Source organism: Euprymna scolopes, chromosome 19 (genome assembly GCF_053919585.1).
Source record: "Euprymna scolopes isolate OS-2025 chromosome 19, ASM5391958v1, whole genome shotgun sequence".
NCBI lineage: Eukaryota > Metazoa > Mollusca > Cephalopoda > Sepiida > Sepiolidae > Euprymna > Euprymna scolopes.
In genome coordinates, this window is record NC_136500.1 from 87,394,163 (window position 1) to 87,418,207 (window position 24,045).

General features: G+C 34.2%; 1 protein-coding gene across 1 annotated transcript in view; it reads left to right on the forward strand.

Annotated features, from left to right (window-relative positions):
* Positions 1–20,862, forward strand: part of LOC145239820 (zinc finger CCCH-type with G patch domain-containing protein-like) — a 388,887-nt gene extending 368,025 nt beyond the window's left edge. The window contains exon 13 of the mRNA XM_080103351.1: positions 20,539–20,862. Coding sequence (XP_079959477.1) covers positions 20,539–20,677 — 139 coding nt within the window. The 3' untranslated portion in view covers positions 20,678–20,862. The remainder of the gene's footprint in view (positions 1–20,538) is intronic.
* The last annotated feature ends 3,183 nt before the right edge of the window (positions 20,863–24,045 follow it).

Consider the following 24,045-nt stretch of genomic DNA (forward strand, 5'->3'; position numbering starts at 1 on the left):
TTTATTGTTTATCGTGGAATTTCCACTGTCCATCACTTTATTGCAGGTCTCTTAAAATGTTGTTTTAAGGCAAAAATACAATGTCTTATCATGCAAACTTTATTTTTTATTATATTTTTCTGTCAAAAAATAATGAGAAAAAGCACATCCTATGTGCTAAGCATCAAATAAATTAATTATTTATCGACATATCCATCATTTTTTTTAAATAACTTAAAACAACCTTTTGTCGCCTGGAGAAGTCAATTGTTTGATCTCAAAACTTGAGTTATGGCTCTAGCAATATCAACTATGTTCTCCATAAGGCATCTTTTGAAGTAAATTGCTCTCCTTCCTCATAAATTCCTCTTTTTAATATTAACCAGAGATATTCAATGGGGTTAAGGTGTGGAGAACACGGTGGTCAGGACATAAGAGTTTCTCCAAAGAAGCCCATAGATTCAAGGAAGGCTGCAGTCGCCCTAGCAGAATGGGATGGTGCATTGTCATGTATAAAAATCATCTGAAAGCAATGTGACAATGGTAGGTCATCTAGCCATAGTGACAAATGTTATTCAAAAAAGTGATGTACGCATTGCTGGTAAGTTTTACACCCTCTGGAACTGGAAATGGTCCAACCAACTTATCCCTAATGATTCCCGTCCAAAACGTGATGACTCCACCTCCTTGGAGGGGTTGGAGTTCCGTTCAAGTTCCAAACTTTGGCCCATCCATCCAGACCGTCAAGAGTAGCACGGGTTTCATCTGTAAATAGGACATGTTGGAAATCCATTTTCATGTAATTCTGTTCCCAAGCCTTTCGTTTCCCCCTATGTTGTTTGCTCAATGGAGGCCTTGGAATAGTTTGATGTTTCTTGGCATCTCATTCAATACATTACATCAGGCCTGTCTGGATCTTGGAGCGATTCAAGTTCTTGCAAAAATGGAAACACTTGTGCTGTTTGGGTTTCGGTTGACTTCCCTACGAATTTTCCGAATATCACGATGTTAAAGGTTTCTCCTGGTACCCTTACCCTTTCTGAATTTGGTGTTGGGGTTGTTCACAAATGAAGCCAAAGTTCTTGGATCCCTTTCCAGCTCCATAGTTAAATCTTTGATGAACAATCCTCCTGCGAGTCCAGCAACAATCTTTTCCTTTTCGATAACCGTTAATCACTCCTTTTTGGCATTTTAAAAGACCAGCAATAAAGTGATAGACAGTATAAATTACTTCATAATAAATAAGATATAACTTCGTGAATATTGCATGGATTTGAATAAAATTTGGGGAAATAACTAACCTTGGAACAGTCATTCGATGATACAATTTTCATATTTATGCGACGTATATTTAGTGAAATATTGATATTTTACTAATCAGCAATAAATAGAAAAAATTACAAATATGAATATCTTTAAAATTGAAACCTCTCAAGATAATCAAAATCTCAATATAGTAGAGAGAACAATTAAAAATAAAGAAAATAGATGATGAAAAATAAAATTGAATAAATTACAATATTTATTGATCCATCAAATTCAAACAAGGAATTCTAGTAACGAAAAATCCCTAATTCATGGATTTTCAAAGATATGCTCTTTTCATCAGATGATAAGCATTAGTAAAAAAATTTATCACATGTTAAATTTGAAAATATAAAAAACAAAAAATTTATTTCATCATCTATTTTGCCTATATATATATATATATATATATATATATATATATATAGCACAATCACATTGAAACATCGGTTCCTGCCAGATCACCTATGTTAAGCAATGTTGAGCCTGGCCAGTACCAGATGGATGACCATTTTGGAAGGCTAGGCGCTGCATGTACTACGCCGAGTCATAAGAAATTTCCAGGTTGGTATCTGGAGGCGCATTAATTCACTGGGAGCGATCCACCTCTAGTCTTAGTTAAGATATGCATCTAGGAGAAGGTAACTCTGATTACGTCGGCAGCAGGACGTGGGATGGGCATGGAGGAGGATGAATCTCTAGTAGATCAACGGTTCTATGGTATTAAGAGTTATGTTATTCGACTGCAGCTATGCGGATGATCTAAGGATAACAGGTAAGTGCAAAAAGGCGACTCAAATTCCATTGCGCTGGGGAAGTTACTGGCAACCCACCCCATGTATCTGCCAAATTCAAAATCATGTGATGTATTCAGAGAAATCGGACCAACAATAAACCGAAGCTTCCAGAGAACACTAACCATGATTTCATCTATAGCATGAACATGCCACAATACAAGAAGAATATATATATATATATATATATATATATATATATATATATATATATATATTAAATCCTCGAAACAGTGTTTCATCGTAAACAACTCATGATCCCTTGAAAAATGAATTATTGCTATTATAGTAAATTCGAGAGCGAGTTGATGCAGTGATTGCAGGTGATTAAATGACTTACTGACTAGATGGTTTTCTAACGAATGATAAAAAATATTTTTTTTGTATAGTTTTAAAGGTTAAAAACTACAAAGACTATATATATATATATATATATATATATATATATATATTTTTTTTTTTTTTTTTTTTTTACACAGTGATCACCACTTATCAAGGCCTGGAAGCCACTCAGGGATAAGGGTTATTGCAAGTACATCACGTTAGTGAGGAGATTTTATGAAGTGTTTAATTAGGGGGGCGGTTCATTAGGAATTTGTTAACATTAGACTTGAAGACATCCAAGTTGTAGTCCGGAGGGAAGCAGGCAGACGGAACAGAGTTCCACAGGCGTGCAGTTCTAAGAAAGAAGCTTTGCTCATGAAATCCGCGTTTTGATTTAGGCACAGATATAGAGTGGGGGAAATTTTTCACAGTGGATTCAGCTAGACGGGTGATTTTCGTGAAAGTTTGGCGAGGGGGGACCAGGGATTGGAGTTCAGACGAGCACCTGCCATGAAAATAACGATAAAACAAGGATAGGCTCGCAACGTCTCTTCTGTGGGAGAGGGGTTGCAGGGTAGAGAAAAGGGCATCCCCCACTAAACCACGAAGTCTATTTTGTACTCTGTCAAGGCATGATAGGCTGTTTTTGGCAGCTCCTGCCCAGATATGGCAACAGTATTCCATCCTTGGCCGTATTTGGCTTTTATATAGATAGAGAATTGCATCAGTAGTGAGATATCTTCTGGAGCGGTAGAAGGATCCCACCATCTTTCCAGCGACCTTGGCAACAGACTTGATGTACGTGTTCCATTTCAGATCAGGAGTAAAGGTCAAACCCAGAAGCTTGTCAAAACACGGGGCCTCACCCAGACGAGAGCCATCCATCACAATTGATGCCAGCTGGGGATCAGAGCGTTGATGATGTAAGGATAGGAGTTTGGTTTTAGATGCATTAAAGGTAACTAGCCACATCTTCCCCCACTGAACCACGCGCTCGAGATCAGAGGAGAGAGAATCCGAGAGAACTTCGTCATTTACAGCCTTTGATGTGTTGCCGTAGATGGTCGTGTCATCAGCATAGATGTCAACGAATGATTTAAGTATGTGTTTAGGGAGGTCATTGATGTAGATCAGGAAGAGAGTTGGGCCGAGGATTGACCCCTGAGGGACTCCAGCATTTATATTGCAGGCCTCCGATTTTTGTCCATCTACCACTACTCTTATGAGCCTATCGGAGAGAAATGATTTAATGATTGAGAAAACATTTCCAGTTATACCGTAGCTGGAAATCTTGTGAAGTAGACCCTTATGCCATACTTTGTCAAAGGCCTTTGATATGTCAAGAGCAATTGCCCTAGAAAGGAAGCCTTTGTCAAGAGATTCACTAATCCTGTGAGATATAACCGTCAGCACATCTGCAGTAGATATAAGTGCAAATAGTTAATAAAACATGTTAATTTTATTTATATATATATATATATATATATATATATATATATATATATATATATATATATATACTAGCATTTCAGCCCTGCGTTGCCCGGGTGTTTGGAGGTGTATGTTGAGAAAAAAAAAATAGCGTTCAATTTTTTTTAACTTTGACCCCTATTATGACCCCTTAACATTGTTTGGGGCTCAAATCCAGTTATTAAGTAAGATCCATGTCCAAGAAACCTATATCTAAAATTTCAAGTGTTTAGACCCAAAATTGGCGGAGGAGTTTGGTAGAGTTCTCAAAGGTCAAATCGTTGAACTTTGACCCCTTAACAGCCAAATTTCTGGCCGAAAATGGATTACAAAGATGTTCCCCAATCTCAGTACCTTGTATATCAAATTTCGAGTCTGTAGACTTAAAATTGACAGGGTTATTGCGTAGGGAAATGTACACACACAGACACACACACAGACACGTTCATATATATATATATATATATATATATATATATATATGATAGATTCTAAAGATAACTAGTTGATCTATGGCCTATCAGGGCAGACATTAAATATTCATTGCAATTTGATACTATTTACATTATAATTTGTTTTTATTAGTCTTATAAAAATTCTTTAATGGTTGTTTTTTTTTTACCAAAACCACATTTAACTTGTTTATCACGTCTGATGCGGTCGCTTTTAACATTGTCACTCTTGACAAGCAGAACGACTCTTCCAATCTTCCTGCTTTGTTGTTTTATTTTTAGAAATAAAGTTCATAAAAACATGTAAAACATATACTTTTAATCAATATAAAATTCATGAATAGTAAAGTGTTATTATACATTGTAAAAACAAGTTATGGATGAAGATATATGCAAGTATTTGAAATTTGATAGGGACATGTTTGCAGAAGGAGGAGATCGCATAGGTTTGGTCACAATGAAAGCACGAATGAAAGATGGTTCTTGCATTAGTAGATGTACAACAGTTGAGGTAGTAGGGACAGTTGGCATGAGAAGAAAATGGTAAGGAAGACATGGAAGATTGACGATCTAAAGAGTGATAAAGACAAAAATTAGTTTGGAAATCAATTTCTAAAAGTCACCCAATACTTGTCAGAATGTAAAGCAGACGTAAAACTACTACTACTACTACTACTACTACTGATGATGTTGTAGTAGTAGTAGTAGTAGTAGATTCTACTGCTGCCAAACTATTTTTCTAGACGACCAACAAATGGTTCTGTGCATAGTGCACCCGCTGATGGTAGTCACCTTTTATCATAAGATTGTATCTTATTTTACCTGGATTCAGCCTTAGTTATGAATTCCTGGGCAAATTCAAAGGGTATCCATGGTCTTAACTGTAAACACCGGTCTATTTTCATTATAGAAAACGTTGAACTGCTGAAAATATTTGTTTAAATTTGTAGTAATCTCTAATGGTTTAGAGAGATGGTAGGTATATAATTAATAAGTTAGGAATTAAGATGGAATCGGATGGTCCGGCAAAATGGTTGATTTGGAAAGACTATGCTGCCAGAAAATTAGTGTTGCACTTGCATTTCTTTAATAGTAAATTAGTGAAAAAATTAGTTGGTTGGTTGTTTTTGTTTTACGGCATATCAACCCTTTTCAGGTCATTTAATGCCGAATCCAGTGATTTTGAAGAAAAAGTTTTTAATAGAATATAATTGGGTTTTTAATAGAATATAATTGGGTTCAAGTCAATTTTTATTTAACCCATTAACCCATAGTTGGGACCCTAACAGGTACTACCACTCTGGGTCAGAGTGGACCTGGGAGCAATAACAATTAAGAAGTGGCCCCCACACTCCCCAAAGCCCGCAAGCTGGGGCCTCACCATCGGATATAGTTTAAGGTCATTTCCCGAACCCAGTGAAAAAGAAAAAAATGGTGAAATCGATGAGGGTATTATGCTATAAATTTGCCATAATTTTCAATTTATTTTCTGGAATGGAGATCCCCTTCATTTATGACCACATAGAGAAGGGAGAGGCCATTTGTATTTTTTTTTTAAGAGGTTCACGTTTCTCTCAATTCTACTTTGCAATATCTGCTGCTCATTGAAAAGAGAGAAAGGAAAGTAGTTGCAAGCGAAATAGTGAATAACAAAAATTGTGTTATCAAATTAGTATTAAGTGATTAGAATTTTTAACTGTTAAAGTAAAATATTCAGGTTTGTATTACTGTGCGCATAGATCCGAAAAAGTTGTCAAAAAAATAAACAAATATATAACAAATAAATGTTATCAAAGGCAAGATAAGTTACTTTTTCTACCTAACTGGCTAATCTTTTAGTGTTTTTATTTAATATAAAATGTTTATTCGGCTCGAAAAACACATTGTTTACCGATGCATTTGAAAAATACAAATAACGGCGGACTCTGTGTTGAACACGTTAAGTTTGGGAAAATGAGTTAAAACTATAAAATTAAACAAAATACTGTTAAAAACCCACCGAATACATGTCAGCCTATGTCAGAGTAACATATATTGAGTGAGCTCCTAACAGTATTTTGTATATATTTTTCTTTGTTTTAACTCATTTTCCCAAACTTAACATGTTCAGCACAGCGTCCGCCGCCATTTGTATTTTTCGAATACATCAGTAAATACTGTGTGTTTTTCAAGCCGAATAAACATTTTACATTAAATATAAACGAAATTATCCAGTTAGGTAGAAAAGTAACTTATCTTGCCTTTGATAACATTTCTTTGTTATATATTTGTTTTATGACAACTTTTTTCGTATCTATGTGTACAGTAAAACAAACCCAAATATTCCTACCTTTATTTGTAACTAATCAAAAGTAAAATACTAATTTAATACTGATTAAATGGTAAAATCCATAATTATTTATTTTTTTGTTTTTTGTTTCTAATGATGTAAATCAATATTTGGTAGAAATGACTAACAAAACAGGTTTGTGTTTAATGATCTATCACTCATTATGAGGTCATCTTAGGTCAATCTTTAGTTTATAATAAAACTAGCAGGGAGGCCCGACGTTGCCCGGGATTGAATGATGATCAACAAATATTTCACACTCCTATATTTTTATTGTCATCGAAATCCATGAAATCCAATGCAGTAACTTAGTCCAAAATATATGTTCTACATTACACTCCAGTTTCTTTTATAAAATTATTTTATGTAAAATTCGTTTGAGTTGCCAAAAAAAAAAAAAAAAAAAAAAATTAAGAAATTTACGTGCGAGGTTTGAAAACATACAGAAGACGTCATTCAAAAAAAAAAAAAAAAAAAAAAAAAAAACACGTAAATTTTCAAGTCTTATAAAATTCTTTGCAGTTAATGAAAAAAAATTAAGAAATTTACATGCGGAGTTTGAACCTACAGACCACGTCATGCAAAAAAATAAAACAAAACAAAAAAAAACATATCAACTTACCCACAGTAGGATTTTCACAGCCCGTTGTTCTATCATAAGCGACGACATGGAAAAAATGGCTTTACCGATGATAGATAAATTAAAATAACTGTTTCAATTATCAGTAATTATCGTGGGTATTCTGAGACAAAATTAAACTAAGATCATTCCCAGACTTATACACTAAATTTTAAAGAAAATCTGTTCAGCCGTTTTGGAGTCTATAAGGAACGAGCTCACACACACACACACACACACACACACACACACACAAAGTTGCATTTATATGACTGTAGAGATAAGCTATTAAGCACAAAAGTATGGAGTGATTTTTTATATCATTTGAGTATTTTTTATGAAATATGCATATGAGATATTAGATTGAATTTAGTGCATTTCTTCTTTCTAGCGTAGTTGTTTGTGTTTGTATGGTTGTATGCCCAGCTAAAACTTCCAAACTACACAACAAACCCATCAACGTAGGTATTTTTTAATCAGTGTAACCCTGGAAAAATAATAGTTAAAATTTAGCAAAAAATATTTATTTGCTGGGGGGGGGGGGGTCAAATGGCCATTTGATTCATTGAATGTTATCAATAATTAAACACGATTTATAATGTTATCATGTATTAATACAGTTCAGGAAATGAGTTGGGGTTTGTTTGTTTTTTTTTGAGGGGGGGGGGGTTCAACTTGAAAGATGCTAACAACAGATTTAATTTATCGTTTCTTAACTATTGCCATTTCTCATCAAAGAAAGGGGATAGGAGAAACTAAGTTTTAGTAGTGCTCTGGAGGTATCCTAAGTTTTATTTTTTCATTCCTAAAGTAAAAAAAAAATATTAACTTCTCTCCGGGGGAGGGGGATGGCTTTCCTCTATTTAACAGCTATTCATTTTTTTCTTGTTTTTTTTTTTAATGGTCCCGAGCAGCGCCGGGTAACCCTGCTAGAAATGAATGATGTTATTTTGTAAATTAAAATTAAATATGTGCAAATATGTTTTTTAGCACTATTTCAAAACAGCTTATTCTATTAAAAGATTATATTTAACTAGCAAAAGTACCCGTCGTTGACTGGGTTCAAAAACAGCCTACAGAAAATGGACTCTGATTTATGAAAGTATGAGAGGTTATGAAAAGGAAGGGTTGTAAAGAGATAGCTTCGAATTCGGGGGTATCAAAACCAAAGCAAAATATGATGAAAGTAAAAATAAAATAGATAAACCCCATAATTTATTATACCATACCTGTTCACACTGAAACACTTATCACAATATTCTGTGGATCTATATTAAAAAACCTTGTTAAACTTTGTGACATATTTCTATTCCATGGAGGCCAGGCGCGAACACAGACCCCACAATTTTATTATACCATCCCTATTTAAGTTAAAACATACTTATCAAAGTATTATTATGTACATCTATATAAAAAACACTTGTAAGCGTTTTTTTTTTTTAATTTTTTATTTCTATACTGTGTGGACCAGGCGCGAACGCAGACCCCACAATTTTAATGAACCACCGTTCTGCCAGATCAAACATATCCATTCCTGTGTCTCGATACATCTTCTATCATTATATGTAATCAGTTTTTTAAAATAGTCAACCATATAGGAGCCTATTCGTGACCAGACACACAGACCAGACACACACACACACACACACAGCTTGATATTATAGATTTTGGAGGGGGTTTTTTGTTGTTATTTTTAAGATATATGTAATATCTACACTATAAAATTAAGTTGGATTACCTACTCTATATATTCTAATATATAAACGGCTATATGTCTGTCTAGTTTGTCGGTCTGTCAGTCTGTCTGTCTCCATATTTTCAAACTCTATTTCCTCCGAAACTAAAAGTCACAGGGTGGCACTAGGGGACTCAAATGATTGGATTTTTTTACGGGGCCATTCTTTTATGTGTCTTTAGCCGGTTAAAATTGATTTAAAGGGGTCAAAAATGGGTCTAAATTGATAAAATTGTTAAACATTTTGTAGTTTATTTTTTTAATTTTTAATCAGTTCATATGCATGTCACATTGGTACAGTGGTAACGTCACCAGCTTTGAATGCTACAGTTTTGGTTTTGGTTTCGGTTTCAATTCTAACTAATGGCATCCAAATAATTTCTTTTTTACTTTTGAAATCATGACTCTACAATAATATATATGAAATCTGGACAAATTAAAATATTATATTTAAGCGTATTTTATGCCGGGCAAAGCCGGGCGACCCGCCCTCTAGTATAATTATGTAAGGCTTTACATGTATATGTAAGATCAAGAAACCACAAGAAAGAAATACTATAACATAGTTAACTGGTCGTATAGTGAAAGGAAAATTAGTGTTCATGACTGCTGTACTAACACAACGTTTGGAAGGTAGAGGCTGTTTTGTTTTACAGCATATCAACCCTTTTTAAATTATTTAATGCTGAGGCCAGTCATTTTGGAAAAAGGTTTTTGTTTCAAATTCTTTGTATCTTCAAATATTCATTCATGGTGTTTCGTTTGATTTTTTTTTTTTTTTTTTTTTTTTTTTTTTGTGTAGGAAACGTTTTGTTTTTGACTTTACAGAACATGATTGAGTTTTACAAAAGAAAAGGAAAAAAAGCAATAACAATGTTTGGTGGATTTTAGGTCAGAAAGATATGTTCGGCATATCAACCCATTTCAGGTTATTTGATGCCAAATCCAATAATTTTGGCAGAAGATTTTATGCTTCAAGTTTTTCAAATATTTATTCATGATGTTTGGTTTTGTTGTTTCGTTTTTTTTTTTTTTGTGTTTTTTATTTTTTTTTATACAAGAATCACCACTTATCAAGGCCCGGAGGCCACTCGAGGATAAGGGTTAATGGCTATACATTAGTCAATGTGATTTTAGCATAGTAAAGATAAGTAGTGGGAGTTTTGTAAATTGGATTACTTAGGGGGATAGTTCATTAAGAATTTGTTTACATTGGACTTGAAGACAATCAGATTGTAGTCAGCTGGAAAGCAGGCAATCGGAAGAGAGTTCCACAGGCATGCAGTTCTAAGAAAGAAGCTTTGTTCATGGAATCTACATTTAGGTTTAGGCACAGATAAAGAGTGTGGGAAATTGTTGATAGTAGTTTTGGCTAGACAAGTGTTTTTCGTGGATGTTTAGCGAGGGGGGACCATAGATTGAAGCTCAACTATGAAATAACGATAAAGTAGAGACAGGCTCACAACGTCTCTTCTGTAGGAAAGAGGTTGCAGGAAAGAGAAAAGGGCATCCCCCACAAAGCTACAAAGTCTATTTTGAACTCTGTCAAAGCAGGATAAGCTGCTTCTAGCAACTCCTGCCCAGATGTGGCAACAGTACTCCATCGTTGGCCGAACCTGGCTTTTATATAGGTAGAGAACTGCATCAGGAGTGAGATATCTACTGGAGCGGTAGAAGGATCCTACCATTTTTCCAGCGACTTTGGCAATTGATTTGATATATGTGTTCCATTTCAGATCAGGAGTAAAGGTCAAGCCCAGAAGCTTGTCAAAACATGAAGCCTCCCCAAGACGAGAGTTGTTCATTTCAATTGATGCCAGATGGGCATCAGAGCGTTGATGCTATAAAGATAGAAGCTTGGTTTTAGATGCATTAAAAATAACCAGCCACCTCTTTCCCCATTGTACCATGTGCTCGAGATCAGAGGAGAGAGACTAAGAGAGAACTTGGTTGTTTACGGTCTTTGATCTGCTACCATACATTGTAGTGCTGTCAACATAAATGTCTATGAATGAGGTAAGGATCTGATTTGGAAGATCATTAATGTCAATCAGAAAGAGAGGTGGGCCTAGGATGGACCCTTGAGGAACTCCAACATTAATACTGAGAGCTTCTGATTTCTGCCCATCAACCACTACTCTTATGAACCTATCAGAGAAAAATAATTCAATAATTGAGAATACATTTCCAGCTATATCATAGTTGGAAATCTTGCAAAATAGACCTTTATGCCATACCTTATCAAAGGCCTTTGATATGTCAAGAGCAATTGCTCTAGATAGGAAGCCTCCGTCGAGAGATTTGCTAATCCTATGAGATATAACTATGAGAACGGAAACCATATTGCATGTCACTAAGAAGGTTATTCCATATCAACTTTTTTTGCACATTATTTCTTCTTTTTAGCGCAGTTGTCGGTGTGTTTTTATGTTTATATGTCTAGCTATTTTTGAAAAACAAGTTTTTATGCTTAAAGTTCTTTATATCTTCAAATATTTATTTATAGCTTTTGGTTTGGTTTGGTTTAGTTGCTTTGTAGAGGAAAATTGTTCTTGCTTTGACTTTGTAGGACATGATTTTGAGTTTTACAAATGGAAAGGAAAAAAAATAATATTAATGTTTTAAACATTTTATGTCAAGAAGCCAGTATCTTCAGTCAGTCCGATCTGGTAGCACCAGCTGGGATATCCCTCTATCAATCCCTCTTGTTCAACTCCTCTATATAGAAGAGTTGAACTCTTGGATTTCTATTTATCTCATATAGAGATTAAGTGTTAGCTCCAGGAAGGGGAGGGGGGCTTTGATTTCTGAAATTTTACACTGAACTAAACTGGAAAAATAAAAAACAACAAAACACACACACATGTGCAATAGGGGGGGGGGGCATGGCTTTCGAGTCAGGAAATTCATCTTCTCTGAGCAAATGTATGTGTCGGTCTGTCTGTGTGTAAATATTTAACTGATAAACTCTTAAACTACTGGTCACCTGACACTGAAATTAACAGGAAATAATAACCATACAACAAGGATAAACCATAAACATACACCAAGTAAAAATCTTTGTTTGGATGGATGAATAACGCGTACGGACATATATGGGCAAGTTGAAATGCAAAATGTTGATTTCAACTTGCTGATAAATTTTATTTTCTTTCTGCGCATGCCCAAATTCAATTCATTTCTTCAGGTCGTTTAATTTTTTATATTTCTTACCCCCCCTCTCTCTCTCTCTCTCTCTCTCTCTCTCTATATATATATATATATATATATATATATATATATATATATATATATATATATATATATATATATATATATCTACACTGGTAGAGAACATGGTTGGAACACTAAATGTTTTCATTTCGCTTCTAGCTGATGACAACCAAGTCATTCTTCTTTTCTTTTTTTTTTTTAACTTTTGAAATCAGTATTATATATTAGGTAGAATATAATATTCAGTAGAGAATTGGCTCTGTAATAAATACAAAATCTGCATCAATTAGAATATATTTAAGCGTATTTTACTACCCGGCAAGGCTGGGTGACCCACGCTAGTAAAGTATACAAACACAGAGTTCTATTATCATACAAGTAACTAACTCATGGGTTCTAGTATTAATTTTCAATTTTTTTACATGCTCGGATGATATTCAATGCAAAAAATAAAAATAAAAAATAATAATGAAAGCAACTTAACAGCCTTTTGTAATTGTCTAGCCAAAATCTTCTCACAGTAAAAAGATATAAGATATGTGATTTTATCTCTTTTTTCCTTTTTGTTTTTTGTTTTTTTATTAAATATTTTTTCCATTCAAAAAGTAAAGTGTCAAGGTCTAATTTCTCTGAAAAAGAAAACCCGAAAAGAAAGCATAATTTTTCTTTATTCTCTTGACGAAATCATTCATTGTATCTTCAGCATGGAAGAGGTGGGGTGGGGTGGGGTTGGGTGGAGGTGGGGGTGGGTGAGGTGGGAGGGGATAGTGATCCAATGGTTACGAACAAAGACAATGGAATCATCCAACCAGTTTCAAGTTTAGTCAGGTCTAATACATTCGCTACCCGTTATGAGAGGTATTAACCCCTGAATTTGGTTAAATAAGCAGTTTTCATTTACAAGTAAGCGTTGGGAGTCTCTACGGTAAATATTCAGATACGTTACAACAGAACACCGACTACTCTAATTTGTTTTTTAGGGGTAATCGAAGTCGCTGACAACGAATCTGATACTCAAACCGGGGTCAAATTTACCGTTTGCATGGTATTAACCCCTGAACACACGAACTACTTTCCGCCATTTTACAGCTTCCGTTTACGCTGCGATATTCTTTAAATAAATAAAACGAATATATCTTTTATTTATTTCAAATTGTAGCAATTTCTTTTTAAAACAATAAATATTCTCTTTTTTCTTTCCATAAAAATAATTAATCAGTTAAATATTCTTCAAAGAATATATCACTTGTTGAAATACATTGATTGAAATTTGTACTGTTTGATTTGATTTAGGAACAATTCATTTTAAAATGAGTAACGTCAGAATTTTTGGTTCTTTTTTCATTTACTGGACAACCGAAAAATTTTCGTTAAAAAAACAATAACTACTTACATATTTTTTAAAATCAATTTCAACAATAAGCAATGTTATCGACCTAATTGTTATATCACAGTTAGTTATATATTTCCAGAATATTACATAAAACACGTATTTTGATGATTCGGCGAAAAACTGATGTCGGCCATGTTTGTTTTGTCACGTGTGACGTAAACACAAAGGAAACAAAGACGAACCTATTGTGTAAACTAAAATTGCTAATTTCTTCAAAAATCATTTTCTTTAATAATTAATTTTCTACCTGATTGTTTTTCGTAATTTTTTGATATTTTCATTACTGCGACATGACAATTCAGAAAATACCATTGGTTTCACTCGAAATTCAATACTTTAATTTTCAAATTTCGCTACAACAACAAAGAGCCATTTTTTTTACTCTAGTAAGAGTAATCACCAATCACCAATTTGCTGATCAGACGATTCTTATTTTTTTATCGTGTGTGAAAGGTGATAACGTACGTACAAACATGAAATGCCGTATCATATTATCATATAGACTAGCTGGCCGCTATAATTTATGCAGATTGCGTATGTATTATTATAGAATCAATCCTCTATTGATTATTATATATTACGATGAATAATTTGCCCGGTGAACTAATTCACAGAAAAAAATTTTAAAAAATAATAACGATAATGTCGTTCATCAAATTCTGTCTGTGTTTGTTTACAATATCACGTCTGCTGATATTTAGGCTTAACGATGAATGCCCTGAAAAAGTCACTTCTGATTAATGTTTAGTTGTAAATAAGCAAATGAAGAAATGACTTCCGGCGATTTTAAATGGTACATCTTCTTTTATCTTAATTTGAACTCATTAATAAGAAAAAAATTAAAATAAAATGGTGAGGTACACCTGAGCTTGAATAGGGGATCATTTGATTTATAGTCAAATGCTCTACCACTGAGATATATTTCCAGATAATAATAAATCTGTTTTTTTTTTTAAGAAATGATGTGCTAAGATGTTATTAACTCCCTTGGCCGGTGTAACGTAAAACATTCTTCTGTAAAAATTCTGCTTTCTTTTTATCTGTAAGAGAGAAAAGCTACTTTTAAGATCTGATTTTTTTTCGATTTTCGATACTTATTGAGTGAATTTCTGTACAAAACATATCTAAGAACACTGCCAGACATATAAATTACCTTTATATGAAATTTGTCAAAGATAGACTCGGTCGTCTCGATACCTTACACGCACACACACACACACACACACACACACACACACACAAAGCGACTTTTATATAAGAGTGTAGATTACTAGCAGAGAGATATACTTTTTATTGCATTACTTTGTTCCTAATTTAAACCATTGCTAAGTCCAGCTTTCCTGAATGTACTTGAGAAATTGCTTCGGTGGTCTTATTGGATTGTCACTCTCAAGTGTTGATCAGTAAAGTAGATTATCTTCAAGTGCAGGAAACAATCAGAAGTAATCCAAGCAGTTTAAGTCTGGCTGTGTCATTAATCAAATTGCGACATGTACTAAGTTTGGTTATGCCCTTTAATATCGGCACCTTTTTCTTTTGAGTCTTCCTTGCTATTTAAGATCTTGTGTAGACGTTTACGAGTTTGACCATTCTACTCTCTTCCTCGCGCGCGCGTGTGTGTGTGTGTGTGTGTGTGTGTGGATTCATTGCTATAGATATATTTTTATACTATACTAACAGGCTGTCCGGCATTGCCTTGTCATAACATACACTTAAATATAATATTTTAATTGATGCAGATTTCGTATTTATTATTATAGAGATGATCTTGTATTGATTATTATATTGTACCCAATATATAGTAGTGTCCTCCTTCCCCGGCATGATGCAGTCATGAAATACACTCAAATAATCCAAGCAGATTTCAGATCTAATATTACAAAGTTAATTCTTTATTGGATATTATATTGCAAGTATATATAATATATATATAGTAATATATACATAGTAATATATATATAGTAATGATTTCAAAAATTTTTAAGAAAAATGACTTGGGTACTAGCAGCTTTTTTTTTATTGCATTTTCACCCAAAACAAGGCACATTGCTACTTTGATATAGGGGGCTACTATCAGAGACATAAGTTGCAGGAATGCTATCTAGGGAGTTGAGCAGCAAAACATCTGTTTACATTACACTTGAACTTCTGCATGTCAGTATAGTCAGGGAAGCAGGAACCCGGATGGGAATTCCAAAGTTTAGCAGTTCTGGGGAAGAAACTATTAGAGTTGAAGGCTTTCTTATATCTAGGGATCTCTACTGTGTAGGGGTGGGATTTTGCTGCTTGACAGATTTGTCCGGGGTATTTATGTCAAGAGGCTTGTATATATATATATATATATATTATTCCTTAATTGGAATTCATTTTTTTTTTGAGATGAGCATTATATATATTAATTTATTTTTATTTCGGACTATTATTCTCATCTTTATTAGTTGTTGTTTTTGATCTTTTATTGGTTTTTTGTTTTATTCACAACGTTTCGGCCAACTATTCCTCTGACCTTCGTCAGGTGGTAACCGCGACGGATAGGAACTTCGAATCTCCTAACTGCATTCTCAGCCATCACTGCCATCCGTAGTTGTTGTCGTCTCACCACATTTTGGCCAATTAACCTCTGGCACGCTTTGGGTGGGATTGAAACCGCTATCTTCAGACAATGTTCATCTGGAACTGTAGAGATTCAACGTCTCTATCAACTGCGCCACGGGCCCCGTGACTCTTTTGAACCATGTCTAACAGTGAGAGACTAGTAGCAGATGAACCAGCCCAAATGTAACAACAATTCTCCATACATGTATGGATGGGCTTGTAGAGTTACAGAATACTTTCAGGCATATGTAACTTTCTAGCATGGTAGAGAGCCAACTTTCTTTGCAGCAGCCTTGGCATTGCCCTCAATGTACCTGTTCCAACTTATGTTCCCTGTGAACGTTAAGCTAAGGAGTTTGAATGAAGTACTTTCAGGTAATGTACCTTTAGCCATGGCTATTAATGGTTGAGCAGGTTTCTTATAGTTATTAAAGGAAAGAAGTTTAGTCTTGGCAGCATTAAATGTGACCATCCATTTTTGTTCCCATTCCACTACAGACTGGAGACCTTCCTCTAGAGTTTCCGCCATTGCTTTGGTGCATGTTAATTTGTTTTCCCCTCATGTCTGTTATAGAGCGTGGTGTCGTCAGCAAATATGCCCATCTTAGAGACAATTTTATCCAAGGGGTCATTTATGAATATCAGGAATAATAAAGGTCCAAGGATCGACTCCTGAGCTATAATCGAAACCAAAGCATTTAGTGCTCCAGCCTTGATCATTACCATTTGAGCTACCGACACAAATAAGAAATATATAAAGTATATAAATGTATACACACGTATACATACGTGTATAAATACACTATATATATATATATATATATATATATATATATATATACACACACACACACACACACACACACACACACACACACACACTTACGTTGATATTTAAAGTCTACATTTTCTATTTAAAAATCAAAACGAACTTAATATACTCAGTCATGGATATGCTAGCAACTAAATAATGGTTAACTAATTTCCATATTCTTTGAAAAACGAATTTTCATCATTCATTTTTTATACCTTCTTATTGGATAATTGATTTCATTTAACTATTGCACTCAATTCTATTTGTGGATATTTTTTACATTGTGTATAATTGCATAGCATTTAGGATGATAAAGTTCTAGCACACAAACATGTATTGATATATGTTTATACATATATGAAAAGTGACTTCGTCTGTGTGTGTGCAGAACGTTTCTACGAAAAACCATCTCTGAATTTTGGGTCTACAGGCTATATACTTGATATATATAGAATTTGAACTCGTAGAACAATTTAAATTTGTTTTTTAGCCGGTAAAATAGCTGCTAAGGAGTCAAAATTGTAAAAACACAGTTTGGCAGGGTAAGTCGATAAAACCTATTACTTCTGGACATGCACAAATATATATTCATAGCTTGAAGTCTCCCAATTAATGAAAAAGAAATCTACTTTCATTTTGTGAATCGTTCATGAGTTGTTTGGATTTTTAAGCCTTATACAGAGCAGATCCACTGAATAAAACCATGATACGTCTCTGAAATGTGTAACATATAGTTTTTATGTAAATATTTCGTATTTTAGCTCTCGCATTTGTGATCGAGCACTTTATTGATTTATTTTGAACACATCCTGATCCACTAAAAAATATTTTTTTGTATAGTTTTAAAGGTTAAAAACTTCAAAGACTATATATATATATATAAAGCATTCATAATTGAAATAATCCCAAAATTCTTCTACCTCTTCTTCCTCTTCCTCTCTCTCCATTCCCTTCCTCTTTTCCTTCTTCTTCTTCTTCTTCTTCTTCTTCTTCTTCTCTTTTTTCTTACCCTCTCTCTTTCCTTTCCTCTCTTTCTCTTCTACCCCTCTTTCTATTGTCCTTGTTATTCCTCCCTCCTTTCGTCCTTCCTTTCTTAGCCTAATAACTTTCACATTTTGTCCTTTTATCCCTCATGTTCTATGGGCGATGTTTCTGACAAATGGAGAACAATTGCTGTTTTGGAGGTTAAGCAGTTGTTTTGAGTTGTTTTTGGTAGTATGTGTACATTTTCAATCCTCTCATAGTATTTATGATCATCCAACCATCAATCTATCCTCTCTTTCATATAGAAACGTGGATTTAATTTAAATAAAATAAAATATGCATATATATGGAACTCGCAGCCTTGACTTTATTCTCGCGTTGCCTACGCACGGTTCCATCATTTCAAAATGCAACCACTGAGAGACAACGAACGGCTCTTTACAAACAGACTTTTCTTTCTCCAACTTTACAACATGGCAAGAAAGAAGAAAAGAAAAAAAAGAAAACAACATACTGAGGATGGAGTATACCTCTGAACTATATTTATGTTATAAAATTCAAACAAGTGAAATATTTGTTTATTTTTCTAATATTACGTTGTGATTTAGCTTTCAAGCGCACTTGATGTGTATATTATTTTATTCAAATTAAATCAACATTTCTATATGGAACTCACATTCTTGACATATATGTGTGCGTCGTCTTGGTAAAAAGAAAATTTATGTCTATATTTAAAAGTGGATGAGAACTCTCTACTACCCGTCTCGCCATTACCTCAAAAAATGAAATATTACCTTTTAGACCAGGGGTCTCCAAAGTTTTAAAATGGGGAGTGTGTGTTTGGGAGTGGGGGCATATTGCTGACTTTTTAGAGTTACGGGGGGGGGGGGGATAAAAAGTGACCTGGAGGTGTTTAATACTCTTTTGCCCATTAGTTTTGCTTTTTATTGAAACTAGTTCTCCAAAACCTCATTCTTTTTTTTGAACAAAAAGAAAAACTACTGCACTATTTTCACACATATCCACTTTTTAAATTTTTCCTGAATATTTTTATGTTTTCCATAAGAACTCTGTGAACCAGATTAAAGACTTTGGCGGGCCGGATCTAGTTCATTGGCCATAGTTTGGAGACTGCTGGTTTAGACGATGAAGCAATTTTAGAATCAGTAATTGTATCGGAATTGGACAAATATTGGAATCGTCCCATCACTTAAAAAAATACTTATTTTTCAAAGATAAATATAATTCTGGATGTCCTGAAGTAAAATCAGAGATATTTTTACTTTCTTCTGTGGCCCTCCTTCTCTTGGCCGAACGTCTCGTGTGCAGCAAATCTGTTATCCACATGCACCATAAATCTAAACATGTAACCGCCTAGCGCATGTTTACATCTTTATCACTGATTTGATGACATCTTCATTTGGTGGTGCCATGGATGACGTCCTCCTTTACTGATGTTATCAGGGCCTACAAGGAAAGTGGGCTCTCTCTACCATGCAAGAAAGCTAACACCTGAAAGTATCTTGTACCTCTATGAGGCCACCATTCGCCCATGTATGGAGTACTGTTGTCACATTTGGGCTGGTGTATCTGCTGTTGCCAACCTGATAGGTTCTGAACTGTCATCTAAGCTTCAACCTCTGTCTCATCGATGAAATGTTGCATCGCTCTGCCTGTTCTACAAGTATTTTAATGGCAGATGCTCCAACGAACTACAAGCCCTTGTACCCCCCCCCTGATGTAAATATCTCTGACAAACTCGACAAGCAGCAAAATCTCACCCTACACAGTAGAAATCCCTAGATGTAAGAAAACATTCTGCTCCAATAGCTTCTTGCTCAGAACTGCTAAACTTTGGAACTCCCTTTCGGGATTCTGCTTTCCCAACTGTACTGACATGCAGAAGTTCAAGTGTAATGTGAATAGACATCTTGCCACCCAATTCCTTGCATAGTATCCCTGCAACTTAGTTCCTACATCAAAATGGCAACTGTGCCTTGTTTGGGGTGAAAATGGAATTAAAAAAAAAAAAAAATGATGACATCATCAAGTGTGCACAGGGACCAACAAGCAAGAAAAATCAGTTGTAGTAGTCTATAGATATTTAATAATATAGTAATTTATGAAAATATATTTTGGCAAGTAAGCTACTTGAAATTAAGTACTCTTGAAAATTGATACATAAAATATATCTCCTTACAACATTTAATGCATATACCTGAAATACTTATATTTAATAATATATATGAAAATACTGACCTAACAGGTCACACGTGGTCTATTATATTATAAAGCTTTTAACTTAGTTTTCAACCCACACACAAAAAAAGTTGTGGGTGCTCCCAAGTGATTTATAGTTATTTATTGTCCACTTGCATTTTTTTTTTTTTAATTTCAGCTTTTGATGTGAATTTAATTTGAATCCATACAATTCTCCACTATTTAATTTGTTTGTTCGATGAACCATGTATACATTAATAGATACCCTTTTCTGACTTTTTTGTTTTGTTTTGTTTTTGCTTTGGTTTTCAGAAACAAGAATGTTGCAAAGAAACTCGAGGTGAAAATAGCTGAGCTGGAAACTTACAAAAAACAACTGCAAGCGTCAGAGTCGGCCATTGGCCAACAAAAGAAGCAGAGAAGTGACCACAAAAAACTGACCATATTTTAAAATAAACAAACAAAAAATCAAATAACCAATCTTCACATTTTTTTTTTTTTAAATCTTGTCTATTTTTATTTCCTTTATTAATGTTTTTAACATCTGGTTATTTTTATTGTTTTAAATGGCATCTTTTAATAAAAAACATGAACATAAGCGTAAGCATTTTCCCAGAGACTTACCATAAATAAAAAGTTTTTTTCTGTGTATTAAAAATATTTTAATCTATACTCTATGTAGTTTATTGCATACTAGCTGACCTAATCAAACTTTGCCCAGAGGTATTTGTACTTTCATTATTGTTTTTTAAATTATACATCTTTGTAAAATTATGTTTTAATCTTTGTTAATTTTTAAATATAAAAATTATTATACGTTAAAAGCCTGAAATTACTTTATGCTAAACATTTGTGTAAACAAATTTTGTGGCCCTGGAAAAGTCACTGGGGAAAACAAGGACACAGAGATGAAATAGAAAATGTAAAAAACAGCATAAACAAAGAGCAACCGTCGTAGTAAGTATTGCCAAGATGGTGGACTATGAAAGGACACTTACCAATATTTACCTCGCTCTCATTGCAAGAGGATGTGACACAAAGTCGGAAAGTGGGAAAATGAGTTGGTGTTCCAAGAGGAGCATTTTGGCCCTGCAAAAATATGCCTGAGTCAGCATTCCCCGGTGAGGGCGCCACAAGCAACAAGTGATAAACTTGCTCCTCTCGAAAGCCAGGGAGCAAGGCCTGAAGGGTGGACTTCCTAGGGCTACACAGAACATGACAGTTTCTGTCGGACTGATTGTCGAGGTTGGAACCTTGGCTTAGGTGTAATACGAAAGTTCACTGATCACCCCAAGAATCGTAACTCTCAGCTAATTTATACAGTTTGGAAGAGTTCATCTTTAATGTATAGGTGAGTCCTTGTAACAATTATTAAATTCAGTATAAAGCTAACACCTAGCGTGCTCAAGTTTGAAATGCCAATATGTTATTATATGATACATATATTTGCTAAGAATTTTAAAATAAGATTAAATGATTCGATAGTTTAAATGATTTAAATGTTTTCGAAAATTTAGAAGTGGTGAAGTAATTATTTTATTGTATTTTATTTTAATAACAGAAGACTATAATAACTGCTTTTTTGCCTGGGTGGGTGGGTGTTTGTGTGTGTGTGTGTGTGTGTGTGTTTTCTTGTGCTTTTGCAGTCCTGCAGCATCACACAAGACATCATCATCATCATCATTGATTCACTGTCTTTAACATGCTGGCATGTATTATACTGCTCCAAGAAATTGGCCTCCGAACTAACCTATCTCTGACAAGGTCTTTATTTATCTCTCTTTCCCTCAGGTTCATTTTTATCACTTCCTCAATTGACTCTCCCCTATGAACTAGATTTCAGCTGTTCTACATCTACTAATGCAAGAACTTTCATTCATTCTTTCAATATCAAAGTCTCCAGTTCTGCACAGAGTCCCCAGTCCGAATTTAATCTTTCTCTGAGATCATCAGATCTAAGCCTCTCATTACACATTTTTGAGCACAAAATGTAAAAGAAAGAAAAAAAAGATAGTAATCCATAAAATAGTGTTACAAGCCGAAGTTCGCTTTGGCTTCATTCTAGTAACACAGAGCCAGTCTCATGTGGCACCAGACCCTTTCTTTGATTTGGTTTGTTCCTAAGAAACCATCTCTCTTGAAAAAGCCCGCATAAATCGTGCGAAACGTTGAGTATTCAGGTCCTTCCACCTCCATTCTATTTTCATATATATATATATATATATATATATATATATTGGGAGGGACAGGTGTCCTCATCATAGTTACTATATGAGGCCATGTGGTCTGATTTATATACATGTGCACCTGAGTGAAGTTACAAAGTGATACCATGGAGTTTTTAATATAATCCACAATCATTTCTGCAATCCAACCGCATTTGGTATAAATCAACTTTAGTCTATGCCTGACATGTCCACCAAGTTTCAGTTACGAATGTCCAGCAGTCTTCATTTCATCGACGTTCAAAAATATGTGGGCCACTTTGATGATTGTTTCATCAGTCAGAGGTGTAACTCTCACAAACACATGTGAACATGTAACATGCCTCCTCCTCTTGGAATTATCTCAAAGGATGACTATTTTAACCAGACTATTCTTGAACTAAAGGCCATTACATTTCAAATCGTAGTAATAACAAAAGAGGAGTTTGTCAGAGTTATTGACGATTTTGTATTTCACATCGAAGTGAGCTTATCATTTTACGACTGTTTTACATTCTTACTAAGCCACATAGATAGATAGATAGATAGATAGATAGAGTGTTGTTCAAAATTTCAGAGAGTTAATGTTGTGAAATTGCCGTTAAAAATTAAATGTTGACAAAAAATATGACACTACATATTCTGGTGGAGATTGTGTGCTGTGTGAAAAGGCTAGCAAGGCATGGGAAATGCAGGGCTATATAAACAGATTGACTTATGTACACATGCAAGCATACAAGTAGCTTGTCTATTAGACAAACATCTTAAAGAAAATGTTAATTGGGAAAACGTGTGTGCGTAGATATTCAATATTAGATAAGCAAACAAACTCGTGTTTGCTCAGTAAACATCGCTTGACTACAAGAATATTTTTTAGGCGTATATATTTATACAACTTTAAAAAATTATATATATATATATATATATATATATATATATATATATGAAAGGAGCTTTGTGTGTGAGGTCATTCCCTATAGACTCCAAAAAGATTGGGCCGATTTTTTAAAATTTTCACACAAATATACTTTGTGTTTGGGAGTATTCTTAGATAGGTTTTGTATCGAAATACATCTGATAAGTATCGATAATAAAAAAAATCTGATTTAATAACGAACAGTTTGATTTTGACCAAAGTTAACACCTTATACAGCCTAACATCACAAAAGTATTTGAGAAGTTTTATTACCACACAAGCAGAAAGGCTAGGCATATAAAATCAACAGTAGGTTCTTTGATATGACAGGGGCGCATTCTAAATGAATGTTTTCGTTTGGAGCACAATTGAAGCATGATACCTGACTTTTGCATTTTAAACTTTAATTTAAGCTATTATATATATAAGAAATAATTTTATAAAATCAACAGTAGGTTTTCTACAGTGCAATGTAGACTACAATGTATTGTGGATAAACAGATTGACTTATGTACACGTGCAAGCATACAAGTAGCCTGTCTGTTAGACAAACATCTTGTGGGGAGGCATGTCAAACTTCCTCCTGGTGCATCACGATGGGTCCCCAACTAGAGCAGACAAAATCAATTGATTTGATTGAAAAATGGCCGATTTCACCAATTTCGATAACAATAAAAATATATGAGTGTGAAACATTCA